Below are 21,015 nucleotides of genomic sequence, written 5' to 3'. Positions count from 1 at the left end.
CAACACTGGTCAGCATTTGGCAGCACTTACGGTCATAACACAGGCAAGCCTGAGAGTGGAGGTGGAGGTATAGTGAGTTAGTGTCATGGCACACAGAAAGTTCCCAGGGACTTTCTTGCTATGAGGTGACAGTGCTAACCCTTGCACCACCACATGGCCCCCTAATTTCCAACTCATTACATGGAAGTCTCAAACAGGCTTGTCAGAGATTGCATGACATAAATGATTAAATGTAAAGGAAAAGCAATCTGCTAATTGTAATTTATAAAATATAATGCACTGATGGCAGACGGCTGTGGCTAAAATGACCATGTGTTACATCATATCCATGTCTAGCTGAGCTCTTTTGCTCACGTGAGGTGAGAGGATTGAGCCTGGGATTGTTTAGGGATTAGTCAACTGGATTTACCAGATTCAGAAATTAAGGAGCAGTCATACCACTGAGGCAGGGTCACATTGTCGAAGAGGAAGAAGAAAACATGCAGTCGTTGGTCTGCTCAAAGCTCAAAGAGCTTTTCTATCTTGACTTTTATTTTATTCAATTTATCCACACATTCATGCTCTTCAGCAGCACATGCCCCCACCAACTACAGTCCAGCCCAGCTACCATTGGTAATCTCCTAATTCCCCCCACTCTACATGTGCAGTCTGGAAAAGAAGGAAGGCGGGATTGGCTGAACAGATGTGGAAGTCCCAGCTGCTTGTCTTTGGACCATAATACGCCCTCTCTCTCGCTGTATGTCCGACATTTACTGCTCCACAGCTTGAAGGACCCTCCTTAACATTTCTGCAGTCAAACGGATTTAATAGCATCAGGAGTTTTTACTGATTTTGTTTTGGGTGAGTTTTGGAGTGCCACTCTTCAAACTGGAGACAAAGACAGACAGTGACTGCTGGGATCAGTTGATCCAGCTCCAGTTGACCGGTTCAGATGACTGGGCACCCTGTGAGTTGGTTATCTCCCTCTTTCAAATGAGTTTTAATTTTTTTTCTGTCTTGCTCATCCATTCTCATGATGCTCGTTATTTACTCTCATGTATATTTTCATCGTAATCTTTATTTTTCAGCATCTTAATATCTTCACATTCATAAGATGAAACTGCAGAAATCAAATTTTTGTTTCTTCCTCAATTTTATTATTGCAATTTGCAATAAAATCACAGAATAAAGACATGCACAAAAAAAGGCAGCAGCCCTACTTCACAAACCAGAACATTAAAATCAAATGAGGTCTTTTTGTGTCACTTTGCAGTAATCAATTATGTGATGGTTTGTGGTTTGTTCAGGTGACACACAGAAGGTGGAGATCCCCAGAAGAGAAATGGAGGTGGTTAAGGGCCAGATGGTGGTGCTACATGCCTGGTACAGCCCCAACTCAGATATTTCCAAAAACTCTGTCATTTGGCACTTCACTGGAAATGAATCCAAACAGGTAAGATGGTGCAGATAGGACCTTGGGAATTGAGATTGCTGAGTATATTTAGAGTAAGTATGAAAAAGGTCACGATAGAGCGAGATCAAGTCATGGTTATGTTTTCATGAATGTTAGAAGCAGCTTGCTTTTATTAGTTTCAAACACTAACTATCTCAGTTACGTGTCGTGTGGCTGGAGGTTTTTTTTTAATTAATAAAATGATAATCATATTAACTGATGTACTTAATTAATTAATAATGTTATTTCATGTCTGACATCTTGACATTCAGCATTATTTGCTGGATACCCTTTAGTGTCAGACATTTTTGCTGTGTAGTGGTAGCTGAAAACTGGGGCAGAAGCTCCTCCATTTCTTCAACTTTAATTGAATCGATAGTCATAAGGGTACGAGTATGTGAGCGGAATGGCACTTCTGGGCCAGCCACGTCTGGATACCTGTGAAAAGGGAGCGGGAGGTGGGGAGGTGTGTGTGTGGGGTGGGGGTGGGGGGGGACAGTAGTGGGAGAGGGAAGAGGGACACACAGACAGAAATAAACAGACAATAACAACCACAACCACAAGAACAACAGCTGTTGTTGTTGCAGCTGGGACATTTTGAATATTAGGCTTCACCCTTCACTGAATTTATGCAAGAGCACGGAAGCTGTTGTATTGCAATGTTCTATTACTTTGTGAGAACCCATCTAGGGATCGGTTAGATGCAAAAGATGATTTGCAGAGATTCAGATTATGACCAGCAACATTTGTTATGTGTATTTCATAGCAGAGAGAATGAAAATGTTGTATGGACGATGGGATGGGTGTTGTTACCGAAAGGTTGCCATTTCACAGTCACTGTTGGACTCTTCAGCAGCTTTCAGAATATATATATCCTCTCTCACCTTCGTACCATCATTGTTTGTACATCCAACAAATATTGTTGGTCTGTCTGTCCCAGGGAGAGGAATCCTTTCTCTAGTTCTCCCTGAGGTTTCTGCCTTTTTTCCCCCTGTTACAAGGGTTTTTTTGTCTCGCCCTGAATGATGGTCAGAGGCTGTAGCATTGTACAGACTAAGACAATTTGTAAGTTTGATGTTGGGCTATACAAATAAAACTGAATTGAATTGAATTGCATTTCAGCTTGACTTATTTATTGTGCACAAACAATGTGTTGTATGATTATATAGTCTAAAGGGTTTCAGTGTCTGACGCTATGAGCTTATCGCAGGGAACAGAATCAGCCTGAAATTCAATATCCACCATCTGTACACATCAGGATTTATGCTGATATCTGTTATGTGGATAATCTGTACATTTTAATATGCCACAGCAAGTACAATGGGAACACTTACATTAAGTGACCAGAGAGAAAGAGAGAGAGAAGAGCAAGATATCTCTGTGGTTCTTCAGTCCTCATACATTGGTGGCTAAAACAGTTCATGGGAGGGGTGTGTTTAGTCTTAATTTTGTGAGTACATAAATCTGCTATGGCATTGTGAGGACTCACCTCCTTAATGGAGAAAAGTGATTTGACATTTTAGGCAGTAGCAGTGATAATGGTTTTGAGTAGGGTGCATTTTCAGAAAATTGATATAGATTGATGTCCTTTGAAGTAAGACGTATAGACAGTGTGTGTGTGTGTGTGTGTGTGTGTGTGTGTGTGTGTGTGTGTGTGTGTGTGTGTGTGTGTGTGTGTGTGTGTGTGTGTGTGTGTGTGTGTGTGCCCACACAGGTGATAAACTTCAGCTCAGGTGAAGTCGGTCATGGCCAGAATGAGTTCACCAAAAGAGTTGGCTTCAGTGTGGCCATGCCTTCAGCCAACCTCTCCATCTACATCAACAACACCCAGGAATCTGACTCTGGACGCTATGTGTGCAATGTTATCATCCCTGGAGGGACTGGTATTTCTGGACAGATGCACCTTAATGTCCAAGGTAATTGCTCACAAGCTCAGACGAACTGAAAAAGTACGATTTAAAGACAAGAGTTTATGATAAACTGAATCACTTCGTGGATTTGTGAATTCAGGCAAAATGACATGAAACTATTTTAAAGGATTTTGGATTAGACCAGTCTGTTCTCACCAGGCACTGTCCATATACCCATTTGCTCTTCAGGGATTCTTTAGGCTCTGAAGTCCTTATGTCATGCTCCAGTAGCAGATGGAAACAGTGCGGTTTAAAACATGTTAATAAAATGAGTGAATGAGGCTATCATCCCTAGAAATCTCCACTGCAGCAGTGGATTAAAATATAACCTACAATTTTCTTTGTACCTCAAAACATACGTACATGTATGCACATAACAATGCTTGTCGTTCTTTCTCGCCAGTCCCTCCTTCTCCTCCAGTGTGCAGCATGACTGGAACCCCAGTGGTGAAGGGTAATGTGACTCTGAGTTGTAAATCTAGTCATGGGAAACCAGCCCCTCAATACAGATGGACAAAGGCTGCACCCATGCCTGAGGTCTTTTTCTCGCCAATGCAGAGTGAGTATGCCCTGTCCACACAATACCAGTACTAATTTAATAATTTCTGTTTTATGGCTCTGTATCATAAGAGGGATAGTGGATCAGAGACAATTTAACTTTCAAGACTGAAGTGATCACTTACTTTCAAGAGTGACAGTGTTTTACCTGTATGTGTGTACACATATAGATAGATAGATAGATAGATAGATAGATAGATAGATAGATAGATAGATAGATAGATAGATAGATAGAGATAGATAGATAGATAGATAGATAGATCTAAATGTCAGGCACATCACGGCCACCAACAACATGCATACTTTTAAAGACAAATTTGTCCTCAGAACACACTCAGTTATTTTCAGTTTTGCTTTGATGATTGTTGATATGAATGCACATCAAATGAAGATTCTTGATATTACATGTAGCATTAAATCCTCTTATAGGATTGAAACAACACTTCTCTCACAGCCCTAACCTTGCAAAGGTTGACAGATAAAAATGCCTTTTGGACACTTTGCAACCATCTCTTCATTACTTTGTTGGTCCCAGATCATCCTACAGAGAAAACAACATCTGTTTCTGAACAAGTGGGATTTAGGATTGACTAAGTATTGACTTAACTGCTTTGATCGCTAGCCTTTATCTCTTTATGACAGAAAAGTCCTCAGACTCATAAAATGAAACTACTCTCCCTCTGATTGACCCAGAGTTTCATGTCAGGGCTTGTTTTATGTTTGTATTTGCCACTATTTAGACATAAACTCTTTGGCTGAAACCCTATGCACCAATGTGTATAGGGTCCACCAAGTGGTAGCTCCTTAAGTTTGCAATTGGCAAAGCAAATATGGCCATTTATGTGAGCAGAAAGAGCAGAGTTGAGAACAGAGAAGGGCAGGAGGCAAGAGAGGTATTTCTAACATCCGAACCAGACTCTATCTAGAGTTCAGCTTCTATCAAAACACTGGCGATTTGGAGGCCTTTACAAACTGTTGGTGTTGGGATGGAGTTCTATGTTCTGTTGATGACAACAAGCTACAATTTGCACAGTTTTTAAGGATGAATTAATTTGCAAATGTTTCTTCTCTCTCTCTCTCTCTCTCTCTCTTTCGCGCTCTCTCTCTCTCTGATTCTGACTCTCCCTACTGATCCTATCTAATGCACTCCTCATTTCCTGTTGACCTTGGATGCCTAATCTAACATGCCCCCCATGTCATTACTTGATCAACCCCCTCTAAGAGCCATAAGTTGGATTTGGGGACTGAAAGTGCAGTGCATTTCACTCTTCCACCCTTTCCCCATTAATCTGTACCATTCATTTTCTCTACCATCTTTCTTTCCACATTAAAAAAACACAGAATGGAGAGCCTGCCCTCAGCCCATACTTGTCCTTGGGTACATGGGTAAGGGTTTCTGTCATAGCCATTTCATATCATCATGCCAACTTCCCAAACTCAGTCATATGGTATGAAAAGCTTTAAAGGAAAAATAACATCAACCTCACCAATTCATTCTAATTATAAAAGCTTGGCAAAGGTGACAAACCAGGTGATAATCCCATTCAGCCTTACACATCCATATGCTCGTTATACATTCACTGATTACATAAATCTTCAATCATCTGCTATTTCTGACGGCATTCATGGCTACTTACTTACATTACCATGTTTAAATGGTGGGTTGAATTTCTCTTTTAAACCTTTGCTGCCTGTGTGTTCGCTAAATTTCTTTTAAGCATAGTATCACCGTGTGCTGTACTTAAACTGAAATGTGCATCATCCGATATAATCACAGGTATTGACATTTTTAACAAACCAGAAAGCATAACACAATTTTTGAAATGTTTGATTTTATTATTATTAAAATTTATTCATGTCCTTTTGAGGACACGTATGTATGTATGTCATATCAAAATGTTGATATGTTTTGATACAGTTATAATTACAGTTATTCCAAATGACTGCTGACTTACTATCTCTGGAGCATTTTTAAATTTTAAGGTTCACAGAAAGACTGGGAGTGACATGTTAATACAGGCAATATATGAAAATGATGAATAACGGTCTAAAAGGTTTCAGTTACTGTAAGAGAATGAACATGGATTCAGAGAACAATTTATGCCTTTATTGAACAATGAAAGTTGATACTCTGAGTCAGGAATGGCATTCTTTTAATAACATAAGATAAAAATAACAACAAACAACAAATAATGTTAAACCAAGTATAGAAAATAAACACTTCAGTGTCACAGAAACTGCTTGATATAACCCAAACATCACCGTTTGTTTGTTCTTCATCTCCCTGGAAAGACAACCATCCGTACACACATTCACACCTACAGGCAATTGTAGGTTAAAAGTAGACAATTAACTTGCCATTGCTTTTGGAGGTGGGAGGAAGCTGGAATACCCAGACAGACAATAGGAGTGACAATATAATGTGAAATAAATGCAACCTGGAGAGATAAATGAGCTTAATGGACATAATCTACATACAGTTTAATTGAGTAAGAAATACTATTTGCTTCCCAAGGGAACTAACATAGTAGTTAAACTACACATAAATGTACCAAAATGTGTGATGAAGCATCTAGAACTAGATTAACATTTTGGAATTGATAACATTAGAGAAAAAAACAAAATTCTTTGTTGAGAATTTTTTCTGTGGTTGGCCATAAACCACTAGCCGCAGATCATGCAGAGATAAGCAGCACCTCTATGTCATCACTGTAGGTCATGCGGATGTGTGTGTGTGTGTGTGTGTGTGTGTGTGTGTGTGTGTGTGTGTGTGTGTGTGTGTGTGTGTGTGTGTGTGTGTGTGTGTGTGAATGAAAAATAAGAAACATGAATAAGAACTCTTTGGTAACAAGGAAACATTTGTCAAGGCTCAGATAAATGCTGCTCATTGTACCTTGTAGCGATGTTATTATATGAATTAGGTTCCAGTCATGCAAACAACAAACAGCATCATGTTAGATCACCTCTAGCTCTTCTACTTGAATTCTCTCCAAGCTCTAGATTTTATTCATCTGTCACAATTGGGTTTGGTTCTTCAGAGCTACATTTCACATCGGAGGATTAAATAATCTGAAGGGGTGCATATCCCACCACATAGCAAAAAATGCTGGAATAATCTGAAATATCTAAAGTATTGAGTCCAGTGCTTTCATCTTCTGTTTTAGCAGCTTTGTTTATTTTGATTTCAGCATCATTTTAATTCGTGGATGGTTGAAAGGTTGCATTAGCCTCATGAAGTGTTAGCAAATTATAAGGACATACTTGGTATTCTTGCGTTCTGTTTCATCATATTAAATTCACAGGCATGTTTTTATATTTTGCATTGGCCATCCAGCTGCACTTCTTGGTTGCTAAAATCTAACTTGCACAATTTTTTAATAGTTATTCATGATTATATGAGTTGCAAAGTTTGTCCTCTTTAAAGGCCTTTAGAGAAGTGACCTTGCTAAACAGACACCGACAATAATTTTCTTGCATCACCACAAAAGCAGAAACACATCTGATGTCAACATGCAATGAAGGCGATGTAATGTCTGAGATTGGATTTCAGAGGATTTGTTCTGTAAAGTCCCTCATAATTGCGTGTTTATTTTTTTATTTATTTACAGCCTATGTCTACAAAAACACAGAATTTAAAACCCTCATGTGGCAAGATAAGCAGATGTGTTGAATAGTAATACCCAACTGTGAAAGCACTGTGTGGAAGCCCACACTTTGCTGTGAGAAAACATTAAAATAAATCTTCTGACATATTGTTGACATCAACATCATGTCAGACATCATAATGTTGCAACATAGCACAATTAACTGCAGGGCAGCGTGCTGCTGGGTTGCTCCAATGCCAAAGTAGGTTTCGGAAATGGGCCAATAGGTGGATTTAATTTGGATTAATGACTGGAATCACTAACTAATGATTCAACACTATCTTATGCACACAGTGTTAATGTCGTGATTTGGTATTTGATGGCCGTGTATATCAAAAGGACAAGGAATTACAAAATACCTTTTTAACATGCGATACTTATTTATATACTAACTGACTGCTATCCATAATTAGTGCAGTTTGTGTCACAGAGCTTTTAGTCCATGGTTAAGGCACAGTAGATGCTAATCTAAAAGTGCAAGAAAGAAAGAAAATCTGTAGGCATGCATGTTTAATATTGCCTTGGATATATAAAGCACCTTTAAAAAAAAACCAAGGTTGCTTTACAGGTGGGAAAACCAAGGAAACTAACAAGGGTGGTGGGCAAGAAACAAAAAAATACATCAACATTTTTTCTCTGTCATCATGCCAAACTTAACTACCATGAGACAGTTTGAAGCAGTTCACGACGTCACAAAACTCAACTATGCAGGCTGCCGGTGAATTCAACATGAAAGCTTTGAACGTCTTTGGTCACCTATATGTTGTAAGTCTTGAGATCACAGTTATTCACACATTACAGTATGTATGTAAGAGCTTTATTTAATTCTAAGATGCATGCCCATGAGTGCTAAGTACAAACAATCTGGTTTTCATGTCAGAACATCAGCATTTCAGCTGGTATGATCCTCCTGCAAAAGGGTCTCTTGTGTCCCATTTTCAGTTTCAATATATTATCATATAATGCATTGACCGTTTTAGTTTCCTTGGGTTTTTTACCCAAATTCAAATCTACGAATCACCGTAATATAATTCAAACTGTGTGTAACCTTGTATTTCAGATGAGAGACAAGGCACCCTGCGGCTGAGTAACCTCACAAAAATCATGTCAGGGAAGTACATCTGCCGAGCGAGCAACACCGTCGGCTCTGACAGCTGCTCCATTAACCTCGAAGTCATCAACTGTAGGTGTAACGTGAAAACCTTTCACAGACCAGTTTTTTAAACTCATCTTTGATGGTTCATTTGTGTAAATGTAGTCTGTTTGGTTTTACAGCTTCCAATGCAGGTATGATTGCAGCAGCTACACTGGGCTCACTAGTGGGACTTGTGGCCATGGTGCTCTTCCTTATATTCATACTGAGGAGGACACAGGACGCTGAGGAGGAAATAGCCAACGAGATCAAGTAAAGGAATCCCTATATTATAATAAATAATAATAAAATAATAATAACATTTGCTAATAAAATTTTAGAAGAGGTTTGTTGTAAATTGTCATCCATGTACTGTCCATAAAAGTGCTGTCCATAATAGGACTATCACACCGAGTACTAGTACTTTTATCCCAGAACAATAGTGTTACCCGAACCTGATGCAGGTTATGTTCAAGTGTTATGTTCAAACGACGCCAGTGATTTCCTGTTATTAAATGCAAACTGCCTTTTCAATTAATTAATATGTTACCAGCAAATTCTCCTTGTTCAAATAAGTCACACATTTCCTTGTTTCCCTTGCCATAGGGAGGATGCTCAGGCACCAAAGCGAGTCTCCTGGGCGAAGAGTAACACAGGTTCAGACACTGTGTCCAAAAATGGCACACTGTCTTCCATAGCTACAAGTCCTCATCCAAGAGACCATCATCAACCCAACTTCCACTACACCCACTCGCCCACATCAACAACTACAGACACAGGCTCTGTGATAAATGCTTACCACCTGCGACCAGGAGAAACAAGCACTTTACAGGGACTACCAGGATATAACATCAGAAGCACCCCGACACGGAAATGCAAGCGGCCTCCCAGTACAAATGGGGGCCCTCCGCAAGTCCTCCGGAGCCCTCTGATTACCATTCCCAACAGAACTGAAAGGGCTCAGCCTCAGGTGCCACCACTGCTCACTGTGTCTCCACAAATTAGTTCCTCTACTTTGACACGCATGGGAGCCGTTGCTGTCATGGTGCCTGCTCAAAGTGACGCTGGCTCGCTGGTGTAACCAGGCGAAGCATCTCATTACAGTGAATGGAGGATAGGCATTTAGGATGGAGAAAAACTATGCCTTGTACCTGAATACACTTCTCCATCAATGCCTGGAAGATTGTAACTGGTTTATGCTCCCACCCCTTCTGTTTGTTCAGTTTATTTTTCTTTGCTGAATTATAGCAACATATGGACATTTATTTTGGGTTTAAATGCTATTCAGTATTAATGGTAATAAAAAACAATCTAGTTTTGAAATTGTTAATAGCAATAAACACAAGTTTTTCAGAGTTCTGCTCTTTTTTGGGGGGATCTTTTATATACTTGGGTAGATTTTTTTCACTGTTTTTCACTGGAGCCAATGTCCAATGTCACCTATCTCAGGCTAAATGCTCAATTTCCGAGCAAAAATAAACAGCAAAATTATTTTTTTTTGAGTACACATTGCCTGTGATGGTAGATGGAATGTAACCACATTTGTTCGTGCTTTAAAGGTGCTTGATATGACTACAATTAAGCCATTGCTGGGATGACGATTACTGAGTACTGCTGATTATCTCCTTCTGTATAAAAAAAGACATCCACGATATAAATTCATATTGACTGATAGAGCATTGAAATATTTTTAAAATTATGTACTGTACACACATACAATTGTGATTTCGAATTGTTGTGCAAACACTGTAAATTATGACTATAAAGACATTTTCGAAGATGCCCACTACACAGCTCTGCTTTTACCCGCTATCAAACTCACAATAGAGCCAAATACAGTCACAGCAGACAGAAATGTTTTACATTACAACATAAATAAATAATTGTAAATAACTGTCTGTTTGTTTGGTTTGATTCAATAACTGGCAATTAAGTTATTTAGGACCTATGCTGAGGTGTAGGAAGTCAGAATGAATGTGTATGATTTTCACATTTGCTATAAATGAACATATGACACACATGTTTGTCAGCCTCTGATGACTTTTGGAATACCTGTGACGCAAAAGGCAACTTGAGAAACCAGTCATATGGAACAAACCGTATGAACATCAAAACATCGTCATCACTGACAAAACTTTTATCTTTGGCTCAAAATACCCATTTTCTAGAATCATGCAAGATTTTGCTTTGATCAACTCAAGATAATAAAACACATTATGAAACAATGGAAAGATTCTGTTGACTGACAACATCACTCCCACCTGTTGAGAAAAAGGAAAATTAAGCTCAAGCATTTCAAAGGACACATTTTCACTAGCTGTCGGATAATAGTTGGCATCTACGATACAGAAGTAACACAGATACATGTTTTCCACCTCGCCGATATTATTCCTGCCCCCATTCAAGCAGGCAAGGGTGAACCCTTGTCTTTCGTCACCAAGCCAATTGGTCACTGGAACAGCACAAGCCTCAAATATCACTGCCAAAACTGCTTCAGTACAAGAATGATTTAACTCTGCCATCTGGTGACTGCCTGTGGCAACAGACCCAATAGGGCAAAAAGTGGTTGAAGAATGTCTGAAAAAAGAATAAAAACTCCACCATTTTTTTACAGGTTTCCCAAAACTGCCCAAAACTTGTCAGTCTTTAATATGAATAAATAAATGCATCTAGTTGTATATTTTCTCAGAACTGCCTTTGAATGATTTAACCTGGCTCATTTAGACAGTAGGGGGCAAAATTTTCCATTGAACAGAGGTCTGGACCAGGTCAGGTATCTATCATCCCCACACACATTCTGCAGAAAATAGCAGATTGCAGTTTAGCATACAAGAAAAACAGGCTTAATTCAATTAATTAATATCTAGAGCATAATATTATGACAATGTACTAACTGTTCGTCATCAAAAAATATAAACAGGAATGAATGGAGATACAGATATTTAATATAACATACTGATGATGTGGAAAAAAAACAGACAATGTCCAGCATTAACTTGCAACTCTTCTTATACAGAACTGTAGCCTCCCAGACTACGCCCTATGGTGACAGTCCTCCTCTCGACGCAGTCTCTTGCCCTCTGGTAAGTGTGGCCACAGTGCATAATAAAAGAGTAACACTTCTCCCAAGCCTGCAGAAAGCTCTTACCTAAATTTATCCCCGTCGGCTTTACAATAGCCAAACCCTCCCCCACCTGCAGGTCACAATCAAACCAATTTAAGATGGGGAAATGATCGCTTCCCATCGTTGGATCCCATTCCACACACCTTGCCATCTCAAAAGATGCAAAAGTAGACGCAAGTATAGCAGCCTCCCACTCCAACCTGAAATCTAGTTGCTCTACCATCATTTAACATCGCACCATTGTTATCCTCACTTTTACTGCCCCACAGTGGGCTTTGTGCAATAAAATCTCCTGGTTAAACCACTCATGGGCTGATGTGGTCCATCGCCCCCATTCTATTTACCTATGTCTGGAGTCATGGGTTAAAAAATGTATGAAATCTACTTGAAGCACTTGTTACACTCTGTGTGGCCAACAATGGACACACAAATATGTCCTGAATTGAACAGGAAAGAGAAGAGATGTGAGCCGAAGTGTTGACGAGTCTGCAGGCTGCTCACAGTCGCAGTGACATGCACTGAGGTTGATGTCTGCTGACCACTGACTTCATCCCAATCAGATTTACAAATAAATGAACCTACAGTTGTAGCTTATTCACCATTTGATTGTCAGCAGTTAGCAGATTGTTTATAGTCTCATATCAGCATTCTTTACAGAGACAAACTGAAGGACACCATACAAACCAAACACCAAACAAAACCATTTAATTAAAAAAAAATCATCATGGTCTGACCTTTACTTATAAATAAGTCTTTGATTTCTTTGAGTATTGATATGTACTCATTCATTTGGAAAATCAGGCCAGGTGAGCGTGAAAACAAATGGATGCTGCACTTGACTTGTTGATTGTACAAAAGCTGTCACCTTTACAGTGAAGAATCCCTGGACTTTCTACTGCCTAGCATGAAGCACCGCAACTGCGTGCTTCATCTAGTATCTCTTCACAGCCGTTTGACGATCGCTCAGCACACGAATAGTGATACACACACATAAAAAAAGTTGAAAGACACAGCTGGAAGAAGCTAAAAAAAAAGGCATAGTACAGGGCCAAGAAACAAAACGGTACGCTGTGCTCCTGTTGTTATTGTTGATTTGTATTTGAATACAGAAAGAAGCAGCAGAAATGACATTCGCCATGTGTCAAGACGTTCTCTGTGTGTGGCTGGTTTGACTGAGCTATACCAATTGATTACCATGTATAATTGGTTATTACAGTTTACAGGTTATTCCAAATGTTCAGTAACTGAAATATTGACCTTAACCCGAATTTTGACTGCATGTAAATGTAGTCACAGATGCAAAAAAAAATCTGAGTATTGGGACATTAATGACACTTCTACAATATACAGAAACAAGTTGGTGCAAGAGGATTGATGGGCTGGAATTGGTGGGAGGAGATCTGAGAATAGGACACACTAGGCTGAATGATACACATTATAGAATATTTAAACACTCAATGGCAGACATAAAAATTGTGATCACCTTGCATGTTCATGATTTGGAGAAATAGTGGAAAACAGCACTGCCAAGAAACAAAATAAGCGTCACCACAGATAACCCACGTCAAGGGACAGGAAACAACTGATCATGATTAAATATCTGAACGAGACAAGATTCGTGAACGTATTGATTTATTTTGTTTTGTTGTTTTCTGCCAATCTACTGAACCACACTCCAGTCCAATAGGTGGCGGCAATGCCCCTTTGAGTTGGATGCCAGCCCAAGTCAAACCCACGAAGAACGGACGTCATTTCAAATCAGCTCCAGTCTACTGCACGGACCTTCCACTGGTACGTCTGTGGTACTTCATGATACATCACCTGTAGTAAATAGATATAATAGTAAATAGACGTCTGGTTAGACGCGCAAACGTCGTGGAGAAGCAGGTAATCTCATGTTACACACTGAAAACGTTTGTTTGTTTTCCTTTTTACATTCAACGCTTCCGACCTCCGTACTGCTGACGCCCATGCGTAGCAGGTACGATAATCTCTATTTATGTCTACTATATGCGTTATACAGCATCATTTAAATCCGACACACAACTTGCAAACGATCTGTTGGTTAAATGTCCACACTGGCATTGTCTTCCGATTGCATCCTCCGAATCGAATCCGAATCCGAATCAGATAGGGGTAATCGAACCAGTTCGAGTTTGAGGAATAGTTTCGGAATTTAACAGCGCAGAACTGATCTTGGTTTGATGAACATATAAATAGAGTGACGTGATCACTGATCTGGTCACCTTTAGTAAATGAATGCGAAGATCCAGAACATATTTGACATAATATTTGGTAACACCAGAGGAGGCAGATCTCACACGCACACGCCACAGAGACGAGGAGGGATTGAGACATGATTTTATTTAGATAAATATGAACATTATTCCTGATCCCTAATGATGAAATTCATATTTTCACCATGATCATTTTCCATTCTTGTATTTTTTGGTGCTCCTTCCTAAAGTTGGTGCCTTACTTACAGCGCATAATGGGTGTTAAGATGTAGAGACAATCATATGCAGCTGTATATTACAGTAACTATCATGGTTTACAGCAAACTCAGGATCCATTCCAGACATTTTTCAGATGTAGATATGATGCTCTACCTTAAGATTATGAACTGTGTCTGATACAGTTTTCTACAAACCCCTCCTCCATAATGGAAAAGTTGATCCAGACTAACCTGCTTTACAGAGTGTGTGTTACAGAAAGTTATGCCTCCAAAGACCAGAGTGAGCAGAAGACCAGTGAGTAAGTAACTCAAACCACAGTGGAAAACATAAACATCAACAAATATTGTCTTATTTGTTATTTAGATAGATAGATAGATACTTACTTTATTAACTCAAGTGAGAAATTCACAAATTCATATTTAGTGTTCCCCGCAAAATAGGTGAAGTTGCTGATGGTGAGGAGGACTCTTCTGTGAAGCAGACAGCTATCAGAAAGAGAAAAGTAGCAGGAAATCTAGAGAGCAGATCATCTATTCCCCAACAGTGTTGTCACTGGCTGATGAAGTCTGAGCCTGAGAGCCGCCTTGAAAATGGCATCGATGTCAGGGTACGGAGCAGTGTCAAGAACATTTCCTTTAGGAAAAGCTGGACAAATACAATGCACCTGCTTTGTCCTGCAGTTTGGGATTGAAGATCTGAAGACATTGCCTAATCAGACTAGCTGCTGGGATGGCGTCCGCAATTATCAGGTAGAGCCCGAAGACCTGTAATCAAAAGACTGTGTGCCCATCATATCCTCACAGGCAAGGAGAAAGCAAAAGCATGTCTTTTCCTTTCCACTGTGTGAAAATTCATGCATTCATTGCCAGGCCCGCAACTTCATGAGGCAGATGAAAGAAGGCCAATTGGCTTTCTTTTACCACAGCAACTGCAAGGAACCTGGGATAGTAGGAATCATAAAAGTAAGCCACTTTTTTATTGCAGTAAATATTGTAGAGATTAAAAACACTGCGTTTTATTACCTTCTGCAGATCGTAAGAGAATCATATGTGGACCACACCCAGTTTGACAAGAAGGATGTTCATTTTGATGCAAGCAGCAAACCAGAAAACCCCAAGTGGAGCATGGTAAAGGCATGGAGGAATATCAGTTGATGTTGAGAAGTCATAACATTTAGACAATAATTACCTGGTTTTCTTCGCTCGCTCAGGTCGATGTCCAGTATCAAAGAATGATGAAGCGTTTTGTTCCTCTGTCTGAACTTAAAAAGTACCACCTGCAACACTGTAACAAAGGAGGACCCTTGAAAAATCTGGCGCTCTTTATAAAGCCCCGACTGTCTGTCCAGCCCCTCACCTCTGGTAAGTTAAGGACTGCTACACTGTTGTTAGTGTCATTATTGTTATTATTATTATTATACACTCATTCTGTTTTTGTCTGCAGAGGAGTTTGAATTTGTTCTGAGTTTAGAGGACAAAGAGCCGTTATGATGTGGACCAGTTGCTGCACTCCTCACCCCCAATGATTACAGACTGAATGGAGTTGATTCATGAAACGTTTCCCTGGTCCATTGTGTGTCAGTGTCTTTCTAAATGTGTCTGATCTACATTATCTACATTATTATCTGGCTGAAAACTACTAAGACGACAACCTTAAGTATCTGCTTGTCCTCTTAAATAGATGAGCAAACCATTGACTTCATTCAGCCTGGTGAATGGAGGTAATAAACCAGGTAGATTTGGCCCATTATCAGAAGATCCATGCTGCAACCCTGAACCAACGTTTATAAAAATTGATCTGGCCTAATCCTGATGACAGACAAAGAGCACTGAACTCATTGGCACAAACATTTGTTCCCAACAGCTTTTCTAAGGTTGGATGTCTTTACGCCATTAAAATGAATTTGAAATTTCAGGGTGTAACTTGTGTCAGCAGAGGTCTGTTTGGTCAGTTTTTTAATGTGTCCATCAGATCAGGATGAACCCAATAATCCCCCTCTGGAACTCAGGTGGTATGAGAGTATATTTGTGAAAATAGTGGTGTCGTTACACCTGTTTCAAACAATTTATGCATCTGTTATGTGATTTTGATTATTTAGATGTTATTTTGTCCATCTAGTAAATTTTCATTTCCACCGTCTAATATACAGTACCAAAGAACTTGTCCACTTGGCATAAATTTATTTGTTTTCGGAACAGGGAATAATCAGTGTGCAACAGATAGTTACTGTCACCTTTCTCATACATATACATATGCAGAGGAACGCTGAGCAATTATATAATCGTAGTTACATTTATTGTTTTTATTGTAAATCAATTTATCTCCAAATAATCTGGATGTAACAGGTAAGTCAATCATGATTTGTTTTAAGAATCATACATTCATCCTATTCTAAAATGTATGAGAATAAGAAGCTTAATAAACCTGACCTTTTCTCTTTTTCTCAGTAGGAGACACTATTGTGCCAAATAAATAAATAAACCATAAATAAATAAACCAAAACAATTCCATACAGAAGTTTTTTTGTGTATGTTCTAATTCTATTGTCCACTTTGTTTGCTATGATTGGGTTTCATCAAAGTATACATGGTTTAAATAAATTACTACACCTTAAGGCAAGTGGCATGCTAATTGCGTTTCACATTTGTATAGACAAACATTTTAATCAAGTTGGATACTATTGCTATTCTTACTGGCACAAGTTCTGGTATTTACAATGATGTATTACTAAATGAAAACTTTATTCACCAACATTTCCAACATGATGAGCGTTATTTACAAGTTTTCACACCTTGTTTATAGAGTTTACAGTAATCTGAATCATATGAATGACAGATCGGCGCAGCGGCCGGTAATGCGGTCCCTTAGAGATAGGGGAGGGGCTCGGAGTAGAGCCGCTGCTCCTCCACATCGAGAGGAGCCAGCTGAGGGGACTCGGGCGCCTATATCGGATATCGCAGAGAGGTAGTCCGGGCCATGTCCCACCTGGAGGAGACCATGTCACGCGGCTGGCTTAGGAACGCCTTGGGGTCCTCCCGGAAGAGGAGGAGGTGGCCGGGGAGAGGGAAGTCTGGGCGTCCCTTCTCAGGCTGCTGCCCCCGGTGAAGCTGGAGATAATGGATGGATGGATGAATCATAATATCATAATACATTAAAGTGCACTATTACAATTAAATACTACTACTACAATAATACTACTATTGAGGTAATTCTGAGTAGTTTTCCTCAGTAACTGCATGATTAATTTTGTCATCTTTGCTTTATTAACACCTCCTACCTCCTTTCATTGTGTGGACCTGAGACAGACACACACTGTCTCCTCTGGCTTTGGACTGCTGTTGGAAACCATGTCGTCTAGGTGATAAGCAGTAAGATTTTGGTTATTGGGTGTACTTTTTACTTACCTATTTGTCCACCAAATCCATTTGATTCCATGGTGTTCCAGTCTCTTCTCAGGGCATTTCAGTGCGACTTTCGTCTTTCCACTGAGTATTTTTCTCTCTACCCTCTGACTTGTGTTCAGCTGTCTTCCTCCATTCAGTGTCATTCAGCACCACATCAATTTCTGCACTACCCAGAGGTAAAGAAAGTTATTCTGAATAAACTAACCTACCTACCTACCTCCAAATTTTTCAAACTGAAAACACAAGGCTCTGGAGGTGGTTTGACCAAACATGCTAGCACAGAGCACACAATTACAAGTCGAATATATATGACAGTTTGTTTATTCTCTTGACCTCTATCACGTCGATGGACTCAGATCTCCCAGAGGACGGTAAATTATCAGAGAATAAAGCTGTACTGTATTTGAGACCAGAAATCCATTACAGTCAAATGTATTTAATAGTAACAAAATAACATTAACAATATTAAATGAAGAGTGGGCATTTTATAACAGTTCCTGAGTTTTACACAAATCAGTAACAAATGAAAAATTAAATGAAATACAGGCTCAACACAGCAGAAACACAGAACGTAAATACTGTACATTGACTTCAAACAGTTTTGTTGCCTTATTTACAATAGGTATGGAGTATTATGTATGAAAATTAAAACATAAAAAATATGTATTTATTATGTACATTAAATACTAAGTAAAAGTGGACAATATGTCCAATACCCACAAAAATAATACAGCACAGAAGGTCACTTATACACAGAAACACCATTCTAAATCCTCCCCACCTTGTCGAACATATTGAACCTGCAGCATAGTTGAATGTATAGTATTCAAATCAAAAGGTTACACAGTACTTGTACATACTTCTGTAAATATAACACCAGCTGATAAATTGTGCCTTATTCATTTTATCGAACCAGCCTTTTTACAGTCCACTACTTATCATGTGTAACTGCAGTATATACAAACAAATGTCAACTCTTGGCCACTTGGAAAATGAGCAACATGTTTATCGCGTGAACAAAGACAATGTAAAAGACGTTTGTCAAACAAATTCAGTATACACAGTAAAAAGGGTTATAAAAGGGAATTTGATCAAAAACTGTGATTAATGTATCTTCCAGCATCTTATGCAATAACATCATAGGCCAAAGGTCAATCTTCACAGCTTTCAAATGGTTCTATCTTAAAATAGAAATATTTTGTAAGACAAGAAAATGAAATCAACATGACTATACTTTGCTACAGAAAAGAACAAAAAAAAGGGAATTCATACCACAGAAACAACTGTCTGAAAAAAATTGTGTTAGATAATGATAGTAAAATTACTTTGGCAAGTTGGTTGATTTAATTCTAATGTGCATCAGAGAAGAATGTGCTATGTTACACAAACATTACTGGAGCATCATTGTTGCATCACGTTAACCTTGTTTTTTTTCCTGATTTCACCCGATCCCTCATTCTCAGCTGTCAAATAATGAATGAAGACTTGTGACGAAAATGGCCCTGTTACAAGAAACAAATACACATTTTAGCAGACAATTTTAATGCTGCTTGAACCTTTACTTACTTTGAGTAAACGATCAAATATGTATACTGTCTGCATAAATATCACTCGTGAGGTTGCTGAGTCCGCTTACCTCATCTGCATCACCATAATCAGGAGCTTCATTCTGTGCGGGCCAACTGAAGCTGAAATGAATAAACAATTATTAACAAATACGACAAGTGACTGAGAAGAGTAGAGAGACTAAAGCAGTCACCCAATTCCTTCTTCAGAGCTTCAACTAATACTCACTCATTTTCATTGTGACCTTTCTTGGAGAAACACACACGTGTAAAGCAATGATAAATGGCAACGGCCAGACCAATGAACGCAATCACCGAACCAAAGGACTTGAGGAAAATATCAAGGATGTCGACGTCGTCTGTAAGAAGGCACAGAAATCAAATCTTAATCAAATCTGTCTGTTCACATGTAAAACTATAACAGATCATGATCTATGTACTTGCTGGGTTAAAATCATCGTCAACTGGACGTGCGAGTTTGATGAACAGAGCAAACTACACCAGAGGTCCCAAATTGTGTATGCATAAAAGTGTCACTCACAGACTTCCATCCACTGTGATGGACACTGTGCATGTCCTGCATCGTTCTTTGCTTGACAGTAGTACTCCCCAGCGTCGTCCTTCCGCACACTTCGGAATTTCTGCAGAGATTTTGTTTTTAGAAATCTGTCAGTGACATGACACATAGCTGCGTTGTCAACAAAATGCAAATTTACACCACATTTGGATCACACACAGTTTGTCTTTCAAAAATGTAAACAGATCTTCTTGTGTCTGCAGTGTCTGTTTTTATGCTTGTTTCATCATCGGTTGAGTGAACATGCTTCAACCCTGTGTAATCTTCCTGTTGAACTGATTGAAGAAGGGCCATTGATTCAATTTAACATTGATTTAATAAAAAAACACCACGAAACCATGAGAAATTCTCGTGTACTGACAAGGCTTCCAGTGTCAGGGTTGATGGTATAAGAAGAGTTTGCAAACTTCGGGCTGCTTTTGGGGTCCTGGGGAAGTTCCTCACTGTTGTGGAACCAACGATACAGCGGTGCAGGGAAACCCTCATTTTCTAGGCATCGTAGCTCGGTCGATGTTCCCACGGTGACCGCCTCTGGTACACTGCACCGTGGTACGACAGGTTTGACTGCACACACACACACACTCAGTCAGCTTCAGGCCCAGGACATCCGCTCTATTCACATTACAACATCCAGGTGTATCTGTTACAGGTAAACGGGTAATGTGCAAATTACCGGGGTAATTTATATATTACTTGTTTCAACAGACACACTGTGAAGTTCAGAGGATGTGGTGAGAATCTGTAGACGTACCTCGAACTGCCAGACTAATAAGTATCTCGTCAAAGTCCCGTTGATCATCGATGGCTGCCACCTCACAGCGGTACTCTGCAGTGTCTGAGCGTGTGGTGTTGAATATCAGAATGTTGGCCGGCTCTCTGAGCTGTGCTCTGTGCTCCAAGTCCCCTTTGAAGAGAAGAAAACATTACAATGGCTTACTGAAGTACGCGTTCACTGTTCTTCCAAAGGTACTGCTTTGATTCCCTTTACCTGCTATCTTGTTTTGGAAATACACATAGCTGGGAACGCCGTTTTTAATCTTCTTCCATTCGATCCTTGGGTTGTTTGTTGAGATGGACTCGATCAAACAGGTCAGTTCGATGGCTGTGAGTAAAGAAAAAATGCATTAAAACAGGCACATTAAGGGGATAAAGCTACTTTGGCAAAGTAGGTTAGAACAACTTACACTCAAACTCATTTGCCCAAACAATCTTG

General features: G+C 39.4%; 3 protein-coding genes across 3 annotated transcripts; 2 read left to right on the top strand and 1 right to left on the bottom strand.

Moving 5' to 3' along the window:
- Nucleotides 1-1,286: 1,286 nt before the first annotated feature.
- LOC144739850 (endothelial cell-selective adhesion molecule-like) lies at nucleotides 1,287-9,757 on the top strand (the record flags this gene model as incomplete). Its single annotated transcript, XM_078622743.1, has 7 exons — nucleotides 1,287-1,432; nucleotides 3,147-3,348; nucleotides 3,746-3,901; nucleotides 5,242-5,286; nucleotides 8,605-8,727; nucleotides 8,820-8,949; nucleotides 9,283-9,757. Coding segments are annotated over 7 exons (1,277 nt in total), but the record flags the coding sequence as incomplete, so codon positions are not given.
- A 5,052-nt stretch (nucleotides 9,758-14,809) lies between these two features.
- THYN1 (thymocyte nuclear protein 1) lies at nucleotides 14,810-15,746 on the top strand. Its single transcript, XM_078622744.1, has 6 exons — nucleotides 14,810-14,863; nucleotides 14,937-15,005; nucleotides 15,126-15,218; nucleotides 15,288-15,383; nucleotides 15,467-15,617; nucleotides 15,700-15,746. Exons 1-6 carry the CDS (start codon nucleotides 14,816-14,818, stop codon nucleotides 15,744-15,746), a joined length of 504 nt encoding a protein of 167 aa, XP_078478870.1. The 5' UTR covers nucleotides 14,810-14,815.
- A 1,452-nt stretch (nucleotides 15,747-17,198) lies between these two features.
- On the bottom strand, nucleotides 17,199-21,005 carry LOC144739848 (junctional adhesion molecule 3B-like; the record flags this gene model as incomplete). The annotated part of the gene is made up of 9 exons (XM_078622742.1): nucleotides 17,199-17,363; nucleotides 18,442-18,460; nucleotides 19,297-19,348; nucleotides 19,525-19,584; nucleotides 19,767-19,866; nucleotides 20,164-20,366; nucleotides 20,554-20,706; nucleotides 20,791-20,904; nucleotides 20,987-21,005. Coding segments are annotated over 9 exons (885 nt in total), but the record flags the coding sequence as incomplete, so codon positions are not given.
- Nucleotides 21,006-21,015: the final 10 nt, after the last annotated feature.

The sequence above is a fragment of the Lampetra planeri genome, unplaced genomic scaffold (genome assembly GCF_965212315.1).
Source record: "Lampetra planeri unplaced genomic scaffold, kcLamPlan1.2.h2 scaffold_1752, whole genome shotgun sequence".
Classification (NCBI taxonomy): Eukaryota; Metazoa; Chordata; class Hyperoartia; order Petromyzontiformes; family Petromyzontidae; genus Lampetra; species Lampetra planeri.
Note: the sequence above shows the minus strand (reverse complement) of the source record. Positions and strands in the feature narration are given on the sequence as shown.